The sequence below is a fragment of the Pithys albifrons genome, chromosome 3 (assembly GCF_047495875.1).
Source record: "Pithys albifrons albifrons isolate INPA30051 chromosome 3, PitAlb_v1, whole genome shotgun sequence".
Taxonomy (NCBI): Eukaryota; Metazoa; Chordata; class Aves; order Passeriformes; family Thamnophilidae; genus Pithys; species Pithys albifrons.
This window is the reverse complement of record NC_092460.1, coordinates 35,436,449-35,451,879: the sequence shown is the minus strand read 5'-3', so window position 1 is coordinate 35,451,879 and position 15,431 is coordinate 35,436,449. Positions and strand designations below refer to the sequence as shown.

At 37.0% G+C, this 15,431-nt stretch overlaps 1 protein-coding gene across 8 annotated transcripts in view; it reads left to right on the top strand.

Moving 5' to 3' along the window:
- Window positions 1-15,431, top strand: part of PLEKHA5 (pleckstrin homology domain containing A5) — a 168,290-nt gene that overhangs the window by 98,024 nt on the left and 54,835 nt on the right. For all 8 annotated transcript variants that reach the window (XM_071551357.1, XM_071551363.1, XM_071551360.1 and 5 more), the window contains exons 4-7: window positions 1,255-1,338; window positions 2,311-2,431; window positions 8,724-8,828; window positions 12,190-12,262. In XM_071551357.1, coding sequence (XP_071407458.1) covers window positions 1,255-1,338; window positions 2,311-2,431; window positions 8,724-8,828; window positions 12,190-12,262 — 383 coding nt within the window. The remainder of the gene's footprint in view (window positions 1-1,254; window positions 1,339-2,310; window positions 2,432-8,723; window positions 8,829-12,189; window positions 12,263-15,431) is intronic.

Genomic DNA, 15,431 nt, shown 5'->3' with positions numbered 1-15,431 from the left:
ATTACAGAATGACAGATTGCCTGGGCTTGGAAGAGTCCCCTGGAGATCAGTCCTGAGCCTCCTGCTAAAGCAGGGTCACATAGAGCAGGTTGCACAGGAGTGTGCCCCGGCAGTTTTTAAATCTTTCCAGGGGAGACTCCACCACCTCTCTGGGCACCTGTTCCAGTGCTTTGTCACCATCACAGTCACAAATGTTTTCCCACATATTCAGGTGGAACTCCCTGTGTTTGTGTGTGCCAGTCACACGTGTGATGTTGCTGGGCACCACTGAAGAGAGTCTGGCCCCATCCTCTTGACACCCACCCTTCCGATATGTGTGTGCATGGATGACTTCCCCTCTCTGTTATCTCTTCTCCAGGCTGAATAGGCCCAGCTTCCTCAGCCTTTCCTCCTAGGAGAGACATTCCAGTCCCCTGTAGCCTGTGCTGAACCCTCTTCACTAGTTCCTTGTCTTTCTTGAACTGAGGAGCCCAGGAACCGAAGAATTCCTCCCCTTCTCTTGCTTTCTCTCAGAGGCTGGAGGACTTAAGTCCAAACATTTCTTTCTTGAGTGGCAGCAGCTGATAGTTGTTAAATTTTGGCAATTTCTTCCAAACTGTGGGAAACGAGATGCTGCAAAGTGAGTTTTTCTGTGCTGCTGAGGGCCAAGTGTTTGGCTGTCAGGCTCCCTGATCGCTGCAGCAGCAGCAGTCACAATGCAAAGGTCACCTGCAAAAGTAGAGCTGTGATTGTGTTGCATCACTCTTATTCCAATCACTGAATATTTATCTGTAGTAACAGAAATTTTAAACAAATATCTTCATATTCTAAGGCAGAAGACAGTTGCTTTACAGTAGTGGTGTTTTATGCTTACGGAGCAGTTATCTATGTCTGATGTTTAATTTGTCCCTGTCTGGCTTTATGAACACATAAAGACATAACTGAAGTGAATTTACTATATTCATATATGAATTAATCACACTTTTACTGGCTTTATTTTTAAAATTCAAAACCATTACCAACCCAGTGCCAATGTTTTCCATCTCTTTCTAGGGTATTATTGAAGATTCTCTAACAGTTGTCCTCATCTTTTTTAGTAATTTATAGATATATATATATATGCATTGCGTATGTGTGTACACAGGTGTTATATGCTATAATGAAATATTCATAATTGTTTTCACTGTACTGATATATTTAATGTACTGGATTTACATACTTGAATTGGAAAATCAAAGCATTATTGCCTAATACTGTTCTTTGTCTCTTTTATAGTCATAATGAACGAAAAGTAACCTGCAAACATCCAGTAACAGGACAGCCATCGCAGGACAACTGTATTTTTGTTGTGAATGAACAGTAAGTGCCATTTGTTTCACTCTATAAAATACATGTTTTAAAACCTGTTCATATTGATGCAAGATTCAGTGATTACTAATTGCAGTATTTATTTTTTCCAAGTTACATCAGCATATATATAGTTTTACTTGATTAAATTACTTGAAAGTAATTTAAATTAAATATTTAATACTGATTTTTAAGGTCAAAACCATAGCCCAAACTAGTTGCATGATAGAAATCCACCACGTTTAAGCAATGTGTTAATTTCTACTTGTCACTTCACTTATTTTGTAGTTTTAGCCTATGACCTCTATATTATACAAAAATCGAATAAACTTCCAAAACTAATAAATTTTGTAATCCCGTGGGGACAATCACATGCTGTTAATCTGTAAGGTTTGCCTTATAGAGTCTCCTCAACTGGTTCTTTTCTTGGCCAGGTAAGACACTTTCTGATTGGATAACTACTTGGATTTGCTGTCTTTGCATTAGTTTTGCAGAATATACAGCAATACAAGAAGTTACACATGTAATTAATACCTGACCTCAAGGTATTATGTGTGGTTGGTTTTTGGGTGTCCTACTCACCACAAGTGCTGAGTCACACTATGTGGTGGTGAGAGTGAAAACCATCAGAACTGCAATATGCCCAATTTCAAAACCTGCACATCCTCACCAAGTGGGACAAAGCCAGATGGGGTCTTTGGAGGGCATTTCTTCCCATTTCCATCTCATGCTCATACCTGTCTTTTTCCCTCCAACCAACACCTTATGCTAATAGAGAAATCCTATTTTAAAACAACCTCTTCAAATTCATCTATAATAGATTTGAGTTTAAAACACAGTGCAGGTAACTTTGCAATAAAGTGTGAATTGCTTTCAAATTGGAAAAGTAGGACACAAGCTGTACTAGGCTACATCTAGGGGTGCTTTTTATTAGCAGTCTGCACACACAGCATGTTCTGGTGCTATTACATATTCTATTTTCAGGACTGCTGCAGCAATGACATCTGAAGAAAAGAAGGAGCGACCAATAAGCATGATATGTGAAGCAACTAACTATAATCTGACATCAGATTATGCTGCTCATCCAATGAGCCCTGTGGGCAGAGTAAGTCTTTATGTCCAAATAAAATTAAAATGAAAATTATTCAGATATTCCACAAGGTAGTAGACAGTGCTATATATTAGTATTTCACTGAAAAAGAGAAACAAAGCATACATCTTTTTCAGGGCACTTGACCTCTTTCATGTTTAATTTGGAAACTGAAGTATCTGAAGCAAATTATCACTGTAGCTGTAATTTTTACAGATATCTCAAATCTTACGATTTGCACGTACTTAAATTGTTTACAGAATCTGACCTTCCTAATCTGTGTGAACAGCTAAATCTTGAGTGACTGATGAGGCATGTGGGCAGCCATTGTTACAGAAATTGCTCAATCACAAATTATTGAGTGGATTTCTCCAGGTAAAACAGAGCTACAATTATGTGTAAGACATAATTACGAGAGGGATGGAAGGAGACCCTGTGGTAAACAGCAGGTGACACGATTTGCTGTCATTGGACCAGAAGTCCAAGTCCTGTTTTCCCAGGAAAATTCCTGGGGAAAGTTCTGGAGATGTCTAGGGTTACGTGAATTGGTGTCTTCTCCACCTTCCCAGCTTCTCAGGGGGTTAAGGTAAATGCCCAGACGTTTTACCAGCTTTTAAGTGTACTGGATAAAGCTGATGAGCCTATTTGTGTGCTTTTTTTTGTTTTTAAATTTTCCAGAAAGCCTTTCTGAAAGGAAAGTGCACCTGCTTCAAAATTAAGTAGTCCCTTGAGTTTGCAGGGACACCAAGATAACAGCTTTGGTCAGTGATGACAGACAAGAGCCCTGTCATCTCCTCTACTAGTAGTTAGCATTTAAGCAAGGGGGAAACAACCCTATACTTTTGCTAGTCATTGAAAATTTTATCCCTGAGAAGTACCTTTTTGGCAGGTTGATCCAACCTGCAGGAGACAAATAAACTTTGGAATGTGTTTTAACTGAGCCAGTTCCTTGATTTCAAAAACTTGGAGTGAAATAATTTATTTTCCATATGGTAGAAAACATTGTGAGGTTTCTTTAAGTGCATTTTGGAAATATTTGTTGTTTTAAATGTCTAATGAGACTGACAGAATTCTTGACATACATTAGAAAATTTACTTAATGAAAAAAGTCTCTTAATCTGTTAATGTTGCTGGGGGGAAAAATAAAGAGTCACGAACGTATTATAAACAGTAACAAAATCCATCTCAGCTTTCATATGATCATGTTTAAGTCCATGCAGGAAAACAGGTTTAAAAAAAAACAAACTTGAAAACCCCTAAACAATAACAGCAGCAGCAAGAAAACCCTCAAAACCAGCTAAGCCCTAAAACACCTGAGGAAGCAAAAAATCCAAGATAATTTATTAAAGTCATCATAGTGATGTAGAATGCAATGGTTACCTAGCTAGTTCTGTTCAAATTCATATTCTGGGAAGCAATCTCAGGTTAAATGTAGGAAATTAATTACAATTTTGGGAGCATGTGTTTTACAAACATATTTTTCACAGTCCTCTTTCAGATGAGTTGAAAATGCCCTTTAGCCTAATGTTTGTTTCATAGTGTTCTAGAAGGAAATTGAGATTTCTATGGCCCACTTTATTGTGATTTCTTTACTTTCATTGATTAATGACACTTCAACGTTCTGTGAAAGTCATATTTTGAAAAAACAGATTCTGGTTCTGCTTTTCATTTTCCCTGTTCTAGTTATTTAAATGCATTTAAAATATTAACATGGCTGTAGGTATAATTACTGTATATCACTTTCCAGATGTGAATTTGTGTGAACTGTTGCCACACCATTTTAAAAGTGGCTTTGGGAGATGAATGATTGCAAAGTAGAACCACAGCTTATACCAGTCACCATTTTCTAGCAGTTATTTAAGGATAGTGAATTAAATCACTTTTAAAGATAACTATAGAAATGGCCCATGAGATGTATATGGATACAACACTGATTTTCTTGTATGTTTTTATTCATGCCTTCCAACATTAGGATCTGAAATTCTTGTCTGTCTTACCAACTTTTGAATACAATATGTAAAGGATCTGGGTATTGTAGCACAATAAATGAGGAATAAAATGTTTTTGAGGAAAATAAAGTACAGAGGAGAAGGAAGCTTCGTGTGGTTGCTACACATATTTTTTAGATATTTCTGTTTTCCAAGATAATTCATGAACACACCTAATATTGGAGGGTAATGAGGAGTTAAACAAAAGTTGGTAGTACAACTAAAATTTTAGACAGCTGAGGGGTATAGAAGGAAGTTCTTCCTTTCATTGATGTTAATTGATCCCAAGTAGATATGGAGTTTGGAGAAGTTTCTATTTTGTGGCAGAAAGACTCTGCTGCTGCCCAAAGGCTAATATGAGGTGAGGCAAAAATCAGTCTTTCCCCAGCATAAAAGTTTAATTCTAATCCTCCTTTCCTACTATATACATGATGATGGCTGAATAACACACTACAGCTCTGTTAAGTGCTGCTTCTTGCCTGTTAGCTTGAAGTGGATTTCTAAACTCGAAGCCACTAGGACAGACCTCTGACTGTGAAAAAGATCTATATAGGATTGAGATTGCTACAGAAGTACCTATTTTCACCCCTCTTTATAGAATTAAGAAATTGGGTTTGTAGTTTTCTTTTATTTTATTTTCGCCCTGCTGTTAAAATCACTACCTAGACAAATATGATTATGAAATACATTCAGGGAATCAGCTTTTTAATGTGTTAAGTCATAAAGTCATGTTTGCAGTCACTCTCCACAGTTCCTCTCTGTTGTTCTTTGTTGCTGTCCTGATTATCAACAGAATAAGGGGAACAATTTTCTCACAGTAGGTGGAGTGTTAGCCCAGGACAGCTGCTGCAGAGCTCCTGGTGACTCTATTAAGTCACTGTGATGTATCACAATGTTTATAGAAATTCATCAGTTTGTTTAAATATATTTCATACGGTGCTCAAGCCAGTCCTGCTTTAAATGGTTACTTTAGGTGTAGCCTTACCTGTCTTCTCAGTATTTGGGTTACCTAGAAATTTTGGATGAGTAGTCATGAGGTTCATTAGTAAACAGGAGCAGTGTGAGGGGCAGTATTGGTGCTCAGGCCTAAATAACTACACTGTGTTTCTACAGTTTCTGATCAGACCAGTCCAGCAGTGCTCCTTGTGCATCTTACACTTTAGTCTTATCCTAAATTAAAATCCAGTTTGCTTTATTATACAAACCAAAAGCACAGTAAGAGTGAATGATTGGAAGATCTGCTTCAAGAGCAACCTCCTGGTCCAAGCTAAAATGCTGAGACAGAAACCCACTCAGCTCATGGAAAACTGCAACAGTGGAAGGCACTGAAATTGCTTACAAAATCCAGAAGGCAGCATGATGTTGCTTTGTGGTTTGGAGGATAATGTAAGCCTTGAAAACTGGAAACATATTTTTAAACAGTATTGGAAAGTAACAAAGTTACAGATTTCTATTCTCTGAGTTTACATACAGAAAAATTCCATACTAACAAGGTTTTCAAGCTATGTTTTTAAAATACACATGCAATAAGTTTAGTGTTAATTAATTACTTTTGTGCTCATTCTGAAACTAGGGAAGAAGCCTCACATAAATCCTGTGTCCTGTACCAATTAAGCAGAGAGAAAAACATCTTGCAGAGTGATGAATTGTGCGGTCCCAGCTGCTGGTTGGTCTGTTGCCCAGAGTTCAAAACCCTGCTGGTGTGTGTTCTTTTCAGTTTTGTGAAAGAGTGAATATCACTGGCTGAACTTCTGGCTTTTTTCTCAATACTGGAACTGTAGAGGGTCCCTCACTTAGGTCCTAGTTTTGGAGACATCACAGTTGCTGGGACCATGCCTTAGAAGGGACAGATGGTACCAGTTGTGCCTTTAAGTTTGCTTGCTCTGTTAACTTTTGCACTTCAAGCAAGTGGTTAATAGTTGAGTCATTCATTCGCTATCCTCCTTTCTCTTTGCTGTCTCCAGAAGCTGGAGCTGTGCAATATGTCCTGTATTTTTAGTTCTGTGAGGGGAAAAAGTACTTGAACCCTTCAATTGTTTTTCTTCCCCTCTGCCTTCCTGTGTCCACAGTTTGAGATAATTAGATATTTGTGAGAGAACATGAAATGGCCAGGGATCCCAGGAAGAACAAAAGGAGGGGGTGATTTAAAAGTCTGAGAACTCATAATTAGTTTATATATGCACCTACGATATTTCAATAGCCTAAAATACTTATTGTCTCAAGGCTCAGAACAGCTATTCTCTTTATGCAGTGTGAGGTAAAATAGTCACGAGTCATCTTAAGTGTTCTCTGTATTAACTAAAATTAGAATGCACTTGTGATGATGCATTTAATTAAAGGAAGTTTGTATTCACAGTTGGTAGGATGTAACCCATTAAATCTTTGCTGTTAATTCAGTGAAATTGGAGTCAATATATTTTTTTATCAGACCTGCCTTAGAGAGAGCTATCTAAATTATCTGAATTTTTTAGTAGACTTGACATTAGTAGTACTTGTGGTTGTTTGTGTTTTTTTCAGAAGCATCCTTAATACATTAGCTATTTTTTACAAGTGTAGGAATTCTGGAAAACTCTTGAGAGGTTTTGAACCTCTAGTACCTAATATTAGAGCAGCTATGAGTGTTATAAATTATTTCTGATCAAAATGTTGTCACAGCTCTTGTGCAATATGCCAATATAGTAGTTATGCAGGTTAACTGAGAGAGACATAGTTCTCTTTATAATGGGAATGTTACAAGTTCTCTCTATATTCTTTTTTCACAGGTGGATGTCATAATTCTCTTGGCTTCTTACAAACCTTTGTTCAATTGCACTGCTAGAATTTCTAGGATGACAATATGGAAAATTTTTACTTTTATTCTTAATTAGTTTTTCCAGTTGCTTGCTCTGTCTTGCTTTTCAGAGCTGACTCAGATTTCTGTATCTCCAAGGGAAGTTAAAAGCACTCTGATTGTTTTTATATTCCCTCACAATTCTTGTAAAAAAAAAAAGAAAGACAAAACATCCTTGTTTCATTATGTTGTAGACTTTATGCAGACACACATAGTTTTTGTAATGTTATTCTTTTTTGGCCAAGCAATGTTGTATCCTTCAGTTAATTTCATCGTTGACAAAAGCTACAGATAATTCTGAATTAAGTTTTCAGCTTACGATTTTTAACCTACTGTGATATTCTCTCTGAAACATGCATAAAACCCAACTCAGTTCTGTGATGCGTGTTGAGGGAATTTCCACAGAGAAAGCCCATACCCTAATTTGCAACAAAACCTGAGTGTTTCTTTAGCATTCCTCCTGTAGGAATTTTGTGTAGCCTCATGATTAGTCTCGGTAGCAGAGATAGGGAAGCTGAGACACAGGATTATATTGTTGCAATTCAAATAGTGGATTTGAAGCAAAGCCATGAATACAGCTTTAAAAACTTCCTTGAATTTTACTGCTGTTGCAGAGGGATGTATTTTGGTCTCTGAAGCACCATTCTTACAGAATTTAAAACACAAGTAAATGTTCGGCTCATTTTGCTGCAGAACAAACTTTCTAAATGTAGGCAGAGAAGAATGAAGTGTGAATTGGCAAAGCCCTGCACATTTCTTTATGCCTTTTCCAATTTCTTTTGGTTATTCAAGTAGAAGGATAAAATCTAAAATGGGTTATTTTTCCTGCTTCTCTAAATCATAGGTGATCATTGCAAGGTTGAAAAAGGTATAAACAACAGCAGATATAAGCACTGGAGTTTCACAGCAAAAGTTTCAAAGTAGACCTTAGTGCAAGCGGGTTAAATAGCGAATTTTCAAACCAGCCAAGAGATCACAGAGCAAAGGGTTCTTGAGAGGAAAGAAAGAATAAAAAAATACTATATATTAGGAAAGGCGGAGTTATATATTGTTGAAATCTGGTCAAGTTTTCATATATTAGGTTAGTGTTGGAAGCAAAAAAGAGTAGATTTTCTTGCACAGGTGATGTAATTTTTCATAATTAACTGTAGTTCTGAGAGTTTACTTCTCTTTCTACAACTCACTAGACCTTCTGCCTGCCTTAGAAGATCATATATATATATTTGTTTGAATTTTTTCTTTAAAAAAACATCTTTAAGTACTTATCTTGGGATTTGTCTTTATATTTTCTGCAGAAGAAACAAAAGAAATGCTGAAACCAGCAGAACCATCACAATAATTATTTATCTAAAAAAGGAATACAGTTTGTGTTCTGCAGTCCCCCAGAGGAACGTGTATAAGAAAAAGTTTTTAAAGAAAAGAAAATGTGTTGTGATTTTTTAACAGATATTGATGTCCTGGTGTCTTTAACCTGTTCAATTCAATTTAGACATCACGATCTTCAAAGAAGGTTCATAATTTCGGAAAGAGATCCAACTCCATAAAGAGAAATCCTAATGCACCAGTTGTCAGACGTGGCTGGCTCTACAAACAGGTACTCTCACCTTCTTCACCTCCTTCTTTTTTTTTCTGTAAGGTGTGTAATGCACAAAATACAATCATTTATATAAAATACAGTGATAATAATACCAGAGTAAAGCTGTAAGCTGTGAGGAACTGACATGTGGTTCTCAATTAATTATCTACTTATTGGATATCATTCTGATACAAATAAGGGCATCAGACAAGCAAAGAACATTGATGGATTATATATACATAGTTCTCTAAAATACATGGAGGACTTGAAAAATCTAAGTAGATGTTGCTAATAAATAGCTGATTTAATTTCAGGCATGTCAAGATGATGGGCCAAGGATGTATGGCCCAGAATATTGCTTTTTAAAAAAAAAAATTTTGTTTGGCTATAGAATTTTTTTTCCTAGAGGTAAGTAAATATTTTCAATTAAAAAATCAGAAGTAAAGCCCTTTTTTCACATGTTTCACTTGCACTTTTATTTGTTTGTAGGAATTCAGAGTAGAGTAGTTTGATCAAAAAAAATGAACAACAAAACTGATTAGGCCATATTAGGACTGTATTTTTAAAATCCATCAACAACTTTGTAAGAACTTGTAGTTTTAACTCAGCTGAGACATGTGTGTGTGTAATTTTGATCTACATTGTCATTTACTGTGCCTACTCAGATGGACTGGAATGACCTGCAGAGCTTTCTGGATGCTGTTGATGAGTCAGTTTTTTTTAATTACTCCCAGATAATACGATCTAGAAGTATCTGTTCAGTGGAAGATTTTTCCATGTTTAGACAATCCTGTGTCCTCTTCTCTGATTCAGTGTTGAGTGTGAAAAACTCTCACCAAGGTGAGAGCTTCTGTTGCTTTTTTATGGGGCTATTAAACTTACTAGCTTGAAAAATGTCACTCTATTCCTGAAGTAATGTTTTCTGGATATATTTTAAGATCACAGAATCACACAATTGTCATGATTGGGAGTCACCTCATGATCATGAAGCACAACCTCACCTGCTCAAGCAGGCTCAGCTAGAGCAAGTTGTCCAGGACTATGTCCACCTGGACTTCGAATATTCTTAGAGATGGAGACTGCACCATAGCCTTTCTGGGCAATTTGTGACAGTTTTTGACCACTTTCATAGTAAAAAATTTTCCTTTGCTCAAGTGGAATTTCATGTTTCTTAATTTGTGCTCTTTGTTGTGTTTTGGTGGTTTTTTTGTCACTGGCAAGAATTTGGCTCCACCTTCTTTCCCCTCTCGTATCACGTATTTTTACACATTCTCTCCAGACAGAACAGTCCCAACTCCCTCAGCCACTTTTCATATGAAAGATGATCCAATCTCTTAATCAATTTTCTGTCCCTTTGCTGGATTTGTTCCAGTGTGTTCACATTTCCTTCATACTACTGAGCCCAGCACTCCAGCAAGACCTTCCTAGTGCTGAGTAGAGAGGAGGGATGTTCTCCGTCCAGCTACAGCCAGCACTGCTAATGCTGCTGGTCCTCTTTGCCATGAGGGTGCTTTGCTGGTTTGTGATGGTGCATGGGGTTATTCTTCTCCAGCTGAAGGATTGAGCATTTCCCGCATTTCCCTTTGTTGAACTTAGGAGAATTTCTTCTCTGCTCAGTTTCCCAGCTTACTGTGGTCCCTCTGAAGGACAGCACAACCATCTGGTATATGAGCCACTCCTCATGATCCGTATTAGCTGCTGACTTGCTGAGAGTGAGCTCTGTCCCTGTGCAGCTCATTAATGGAGTTGTTAAATAGTCTTGGCCACGGTATCAACCCCTGGGGTGGATCACAAGGAACTGGCTGCCCACTCCCTGGGCCTGACAGTTCAGCCAGTTTTTAATCCCCTTACTGTCACCCTGCAGACTGTTGGACAGGGCTCATGTGTGAAATGATTTAAACACTGTGAGGTTTGATCAGTGCTTGTAAGGAAAGAGGCTGCTGTATGTTTCCATGTTGTAGTAGTAATTGAAAGCCAATTTAGTCAAGAGTTTTATCAACAGATATGATCTCCAGAAATTTATAGCGAAAGCTTATGCAGGTTTCTTTTTGGTATTACAACAACATGTTTATATCATCAGAGTATGGCAACTTTTGTTTAATTCAAGGTGTTCTGTCTCCGTGCATTTAATGATACTCTTTTTTCCATTTTTCTACTTATTTTCAAATCCAGACCCACCTCCTTTTTTGGAAGATGTTTACAGTGAATATAAAGTGAACATACTTTTTCTGAGTAATATTTCCTAGCTAATGCTTAGCTTACCCTTTCTTTTTCATTTAGCTCATTTCCCCTATTCCAAAAAGAGCTGAGCTTGAAATATGAGACTAAAAATTAATCTGACTTTTTGCTGGGGGAGTGTCTATGATGGGGAAGACCAACCTCAAAACCACCCCACCCCACAGTTTTTCATTATAGAATCCTTCTTCTTGACTGTCACAAAACCTATTTACTACAAGAATATTGGTAATTGACACATACTTTTCTTCTTGGAACAGATTAGCGTATTTATTAAATATGATTCAACCAGGATGTGCATGCTACAATGCTCTGGCTTATTTACACTGCAGTGGTGATGGTAGTATTTCATTCTGAGTTGTGCAGTGTAAATTGGTCATAAGCATAAAAGAAAATGAAATTGCTTTAGAAATAAACTTTATTTGGGAAAGAAACTTGCTCTAGATATATGAGTGGTAGTAGAAGATGAAATTCAGCAGGGAGTTTCTTCAGAAAACAAAGGAGGATGTACCCCAAGTATTACCTTGCTATTTTACTTTAAAAAATATATATATATACTTTTTTTTGTTCATTATAGATTTTAACCTCTGGCATGCCTGGAGAAAGGGAGGCTCAGGGAGGGCCTTTCTGCTTTCTACAGATATCTGAGAGGAGACTCTAGTGAGGTGGGGGCTGATTTCTTCTCCCAGGTAACAAGTGACAGGACAAGAGGAAATAGCCTCAAGTTATGTCAAGGGAGTTTTTGATTAGATATTTGGAAGAAATTCTTCACCGAAAGGGTTGTGAAGTGTTGGAACAGGCTGCCAAGGGAAGTGGTTAGGTCACCAACCCTGAAGGTGTAATTAGATGCATTGATGTGGCACTTGGGGCCATGGTTTAGTGGTGGAGTTGGCAGTGCCGGGTAACACTTGGACTCAATGGTCTTTTCCAACCTAAACAAGTCCATGATTCTCTGTTAACTTCAGATGTCCTGGGTTATGATCTTTCTTTGCAGTGACAAGTCATGATAAGTCAAAGATACTTAAAATAGCCAAGAAAATGAGCTACTAGCACACCACCAGATTTATGTAGTACCTGGTTTACTTTATGAGCAATTGCTATTAACAGCCTGAAAGTTCTTACCTGATCACTTTGATTAATGCAGGATAGTACTGGAATGAAGCTGTGGAAGAAGCGGTGGTTTGTGCTCTCTGATCTGTGTCTCTTCTATTACAGAGGTAAGTTCCACTCCTGAGACCTTCATTTGCTAATTTCACTGGAAGCAGATAAATTTTGACACACCTCTCAAATGTAAGAAATAAGAAGCTGCTACTTAACTTAATGGATTAAAATAGTTGTATAGCTGTCAATATCCAGGCCTGGTACTTTTATCTTTTTTTTCTTTCTTTCTTCCTTAATTACCAATTTCACATAATTGCTTCCTGCCTGTCGGGGTATGCTCAGAGGGCAAACCCATTCATAGCCACCTCTGTTATTAAATTCTAGATTGTAGTTTTCTCGCTGCTTCTGTTCATAGAAACTAAGTATGTCAGGTTAAATCTGATTTCTCCTGCAATTTAAGTAACTGAACTGGGGATAGGGAAGGGATAGTGCAGGGGAGCTGAAACTCTGCCTTTGGAATGATGAGGACATATACACCTTTGGGAACTCTAATCAGTGTTCATGAATACTTATAAAGTGAAATGTTTTCCAGTTCCATGAGAGTAGATCTCTCTGCTGTATTTGGAACAAAAGAATCTGTTAGTAACCTTATGTAGCTACATCAGAGTTACTTTACGTGGGAAAAATTAGCTGCTTGTAATTCTAGTCTGGAGTTGTGTGTTAGAAAACTGATTCCTTCACCATTACAGATCATTGGCTGTAGTGCTCCTGAGGAGATAAACAAATAGGATTTGTGCATATGGAAACATATTCAATCCTAACATCATGTGTACAACTATCTTAGTTTAAAGGAGCCCAAGAGCAGAGACGGTGGTAAAGCATGGTAGAGTAGAGGAATGTGAACACTTAGGGCCATCTGCAGCCTTCACTACAGGGGAAGGGTAAGAAAGGGTTCATAGGTTGAGACTTTAAAAGTTGTAGAAGTGGTGCTGATGCTGTTGATGCTGAGAGCAATGACCAATAAATTTAAAATGGTGTTCTCTTGAAGTGCAACATGGATCTAATCAAAGACAAATTAGGTCACGAAACATAAAAGCTCTGTAACTGTTTGCAACTGGTTTAGCTAACAAATTCTGAGTTACTGAAACATAATCATTAGGCTTTGTTTCTATACCCTAAGAAATATATATAGTTGGATAAACCACTGCTGAGTCAAATTTAGGGTGTCATTTCGGTCATGGAGGCATCAACTGATGTAGTTACACTGTGTTTACTTAAGTGGTCATCATGCACTCTGTGCTTTCTTACAGTTTTCTTCTTTTAAACAAGTCTTTAGGTTTTCTCTTCCAAAGGTTCTAAAGAAAGTGCTACTTTATGGCTGCCATAAGAACAGGTTAAATTGCCTTAAAGCACTGCACAGGAAATATCTCAAAATTAAAAAAAAAAAGCAATAAGCAAAAGAAACAGCAAATAAATCCAAGCAACTCTATAATATTACTTTTTAATTTCTACTTGTTAATCTGCCCAGTAAGTTGAAATACAAACAGAGCAGCCTAAATCATTTACATGATAATTTTAGCTTTTAGCTATCACTCTGTAGAAAGTAGTTAAAGCCATTAACCTGTAATTAAACATGTGTAGTGATAGTCCAAAAAACATTCATTCCAGACCCTGTGCTATTATGTTTCTGTTAATACTGTCTCAGATATTGGGAAATAGAAGGGGGGGAGCCATGCACACACTTGCCCCCAGATTACAAATTGTGTTTCTGGTTGTGCGATTGTGGTTGTTGGAGGGGGTTTTTTTGTTGTTTTATTAGTATATCTTGCTGAGCTTCTACAGTTGTGTTACAATGCTGGCACCTTTAATATAATTTATAGATGAAAAGAAAAATCGTATCACTGTATTTTTTCAGAGCTAAGAGAATACTTTTTTCCTGTTTCACGGAGAGATGAAAGACTGCCCACTTTCATATTGGAAGATTATTGTTGCCACAAATAAAAGTTCATAGAACTGGATAGAAATCTATTTTTCTCTTGTACTATTCATACAGAGCACACAAGTATGGATGGGTATGGAGCGGTGTAATGTGTAGATAAAAGCAAGTCTGATTGGAAACAGATTTTTAAAATCTGGAAATGGAATGTAGCAGAATGTCTTTAACACAGACCAAAGTCCTTCAGACGTGCAGCTGTTCAGCAGAACAAAAAGTGCTTAATGCTTTTATATGGCACTAGTGAGTGTGACTTAGGAAAAAGTCAAAATGTAATCTAGCAGAAGAGGAGAATTTTTCCCTCAAACAGCAGTCCAAATAAAGTAAACCCCAGCATTTGTTCTGGGACAGGGGGGAAAAAAAGGCAGTTTTTTGTGTGGCTAGCAGGGAGTAAATATTTGAGAGGGGAAGGTGAGGTGGTTTCAGGCATACTTATGAGTAACAGTTGAGTACCTGAAAGTAGATCAACTGCATTTCTTTTGTGTCTTTTAATCAGAATAATTTTATGCTGAGCTCCCCAATTAAATAACTATCCTAGAAAGCAAAATTTTAACATCTATCCTGTCATGTAATACTGTAATGTCTGGGCAAAACTTTCCCCATATAAATAACTTAAATGAAGGTTGTGGCTTTTCAAAATGTAATGACTAAAGGAGAAGCGAGGACATGTTTTTAAATCCATGCATAAGCAAGTGACTTTTGTGCTGCTTAAATGTGTCTTAATTGTAACAGTGTTAATTTTTCATGCTTGAAATTTTGGAATACCCGTGTTTTCACCTTGATTTCGTAGATACACCATCACTTATTGTGGACACTGTGTTCAACTATGAGAAGTGTTACAGGGGACAGTCTCTAAGATATAGTTGTGAATAGAAGTTCCCTACATGAAATACAATTAACACTGACTTTGTGAATTGCATTCAATTATTTCTGTATTAAAGTATAATTGGACTTAAAAGCTGATTGTGACTTCCAATTAAAATGTCAATTTATTATCATAACTCATTGTTCTAAAATTATATGTAAAAGATTCTGGGAAAAAGTTGTTTTGGGAGAGTATTTGTTTTTTACAAATGATCTGAAACATGCATTCTTACAAATAGAATGTAAGCAAGTGTAAACTCTTTGTGGGAATTATAAAGGGAATTATAATTAAATATTACAATGGGAATTATGCAGCATAATATGCTTCAGATCCGAAGAAGAATGTGCAAACACTCTCAAAGGCCAACAATAAGCAGTGTTTCAGAGTAGTTGTGCTGTCACAGGTATTTGCAGTTTTAACGGGGCAG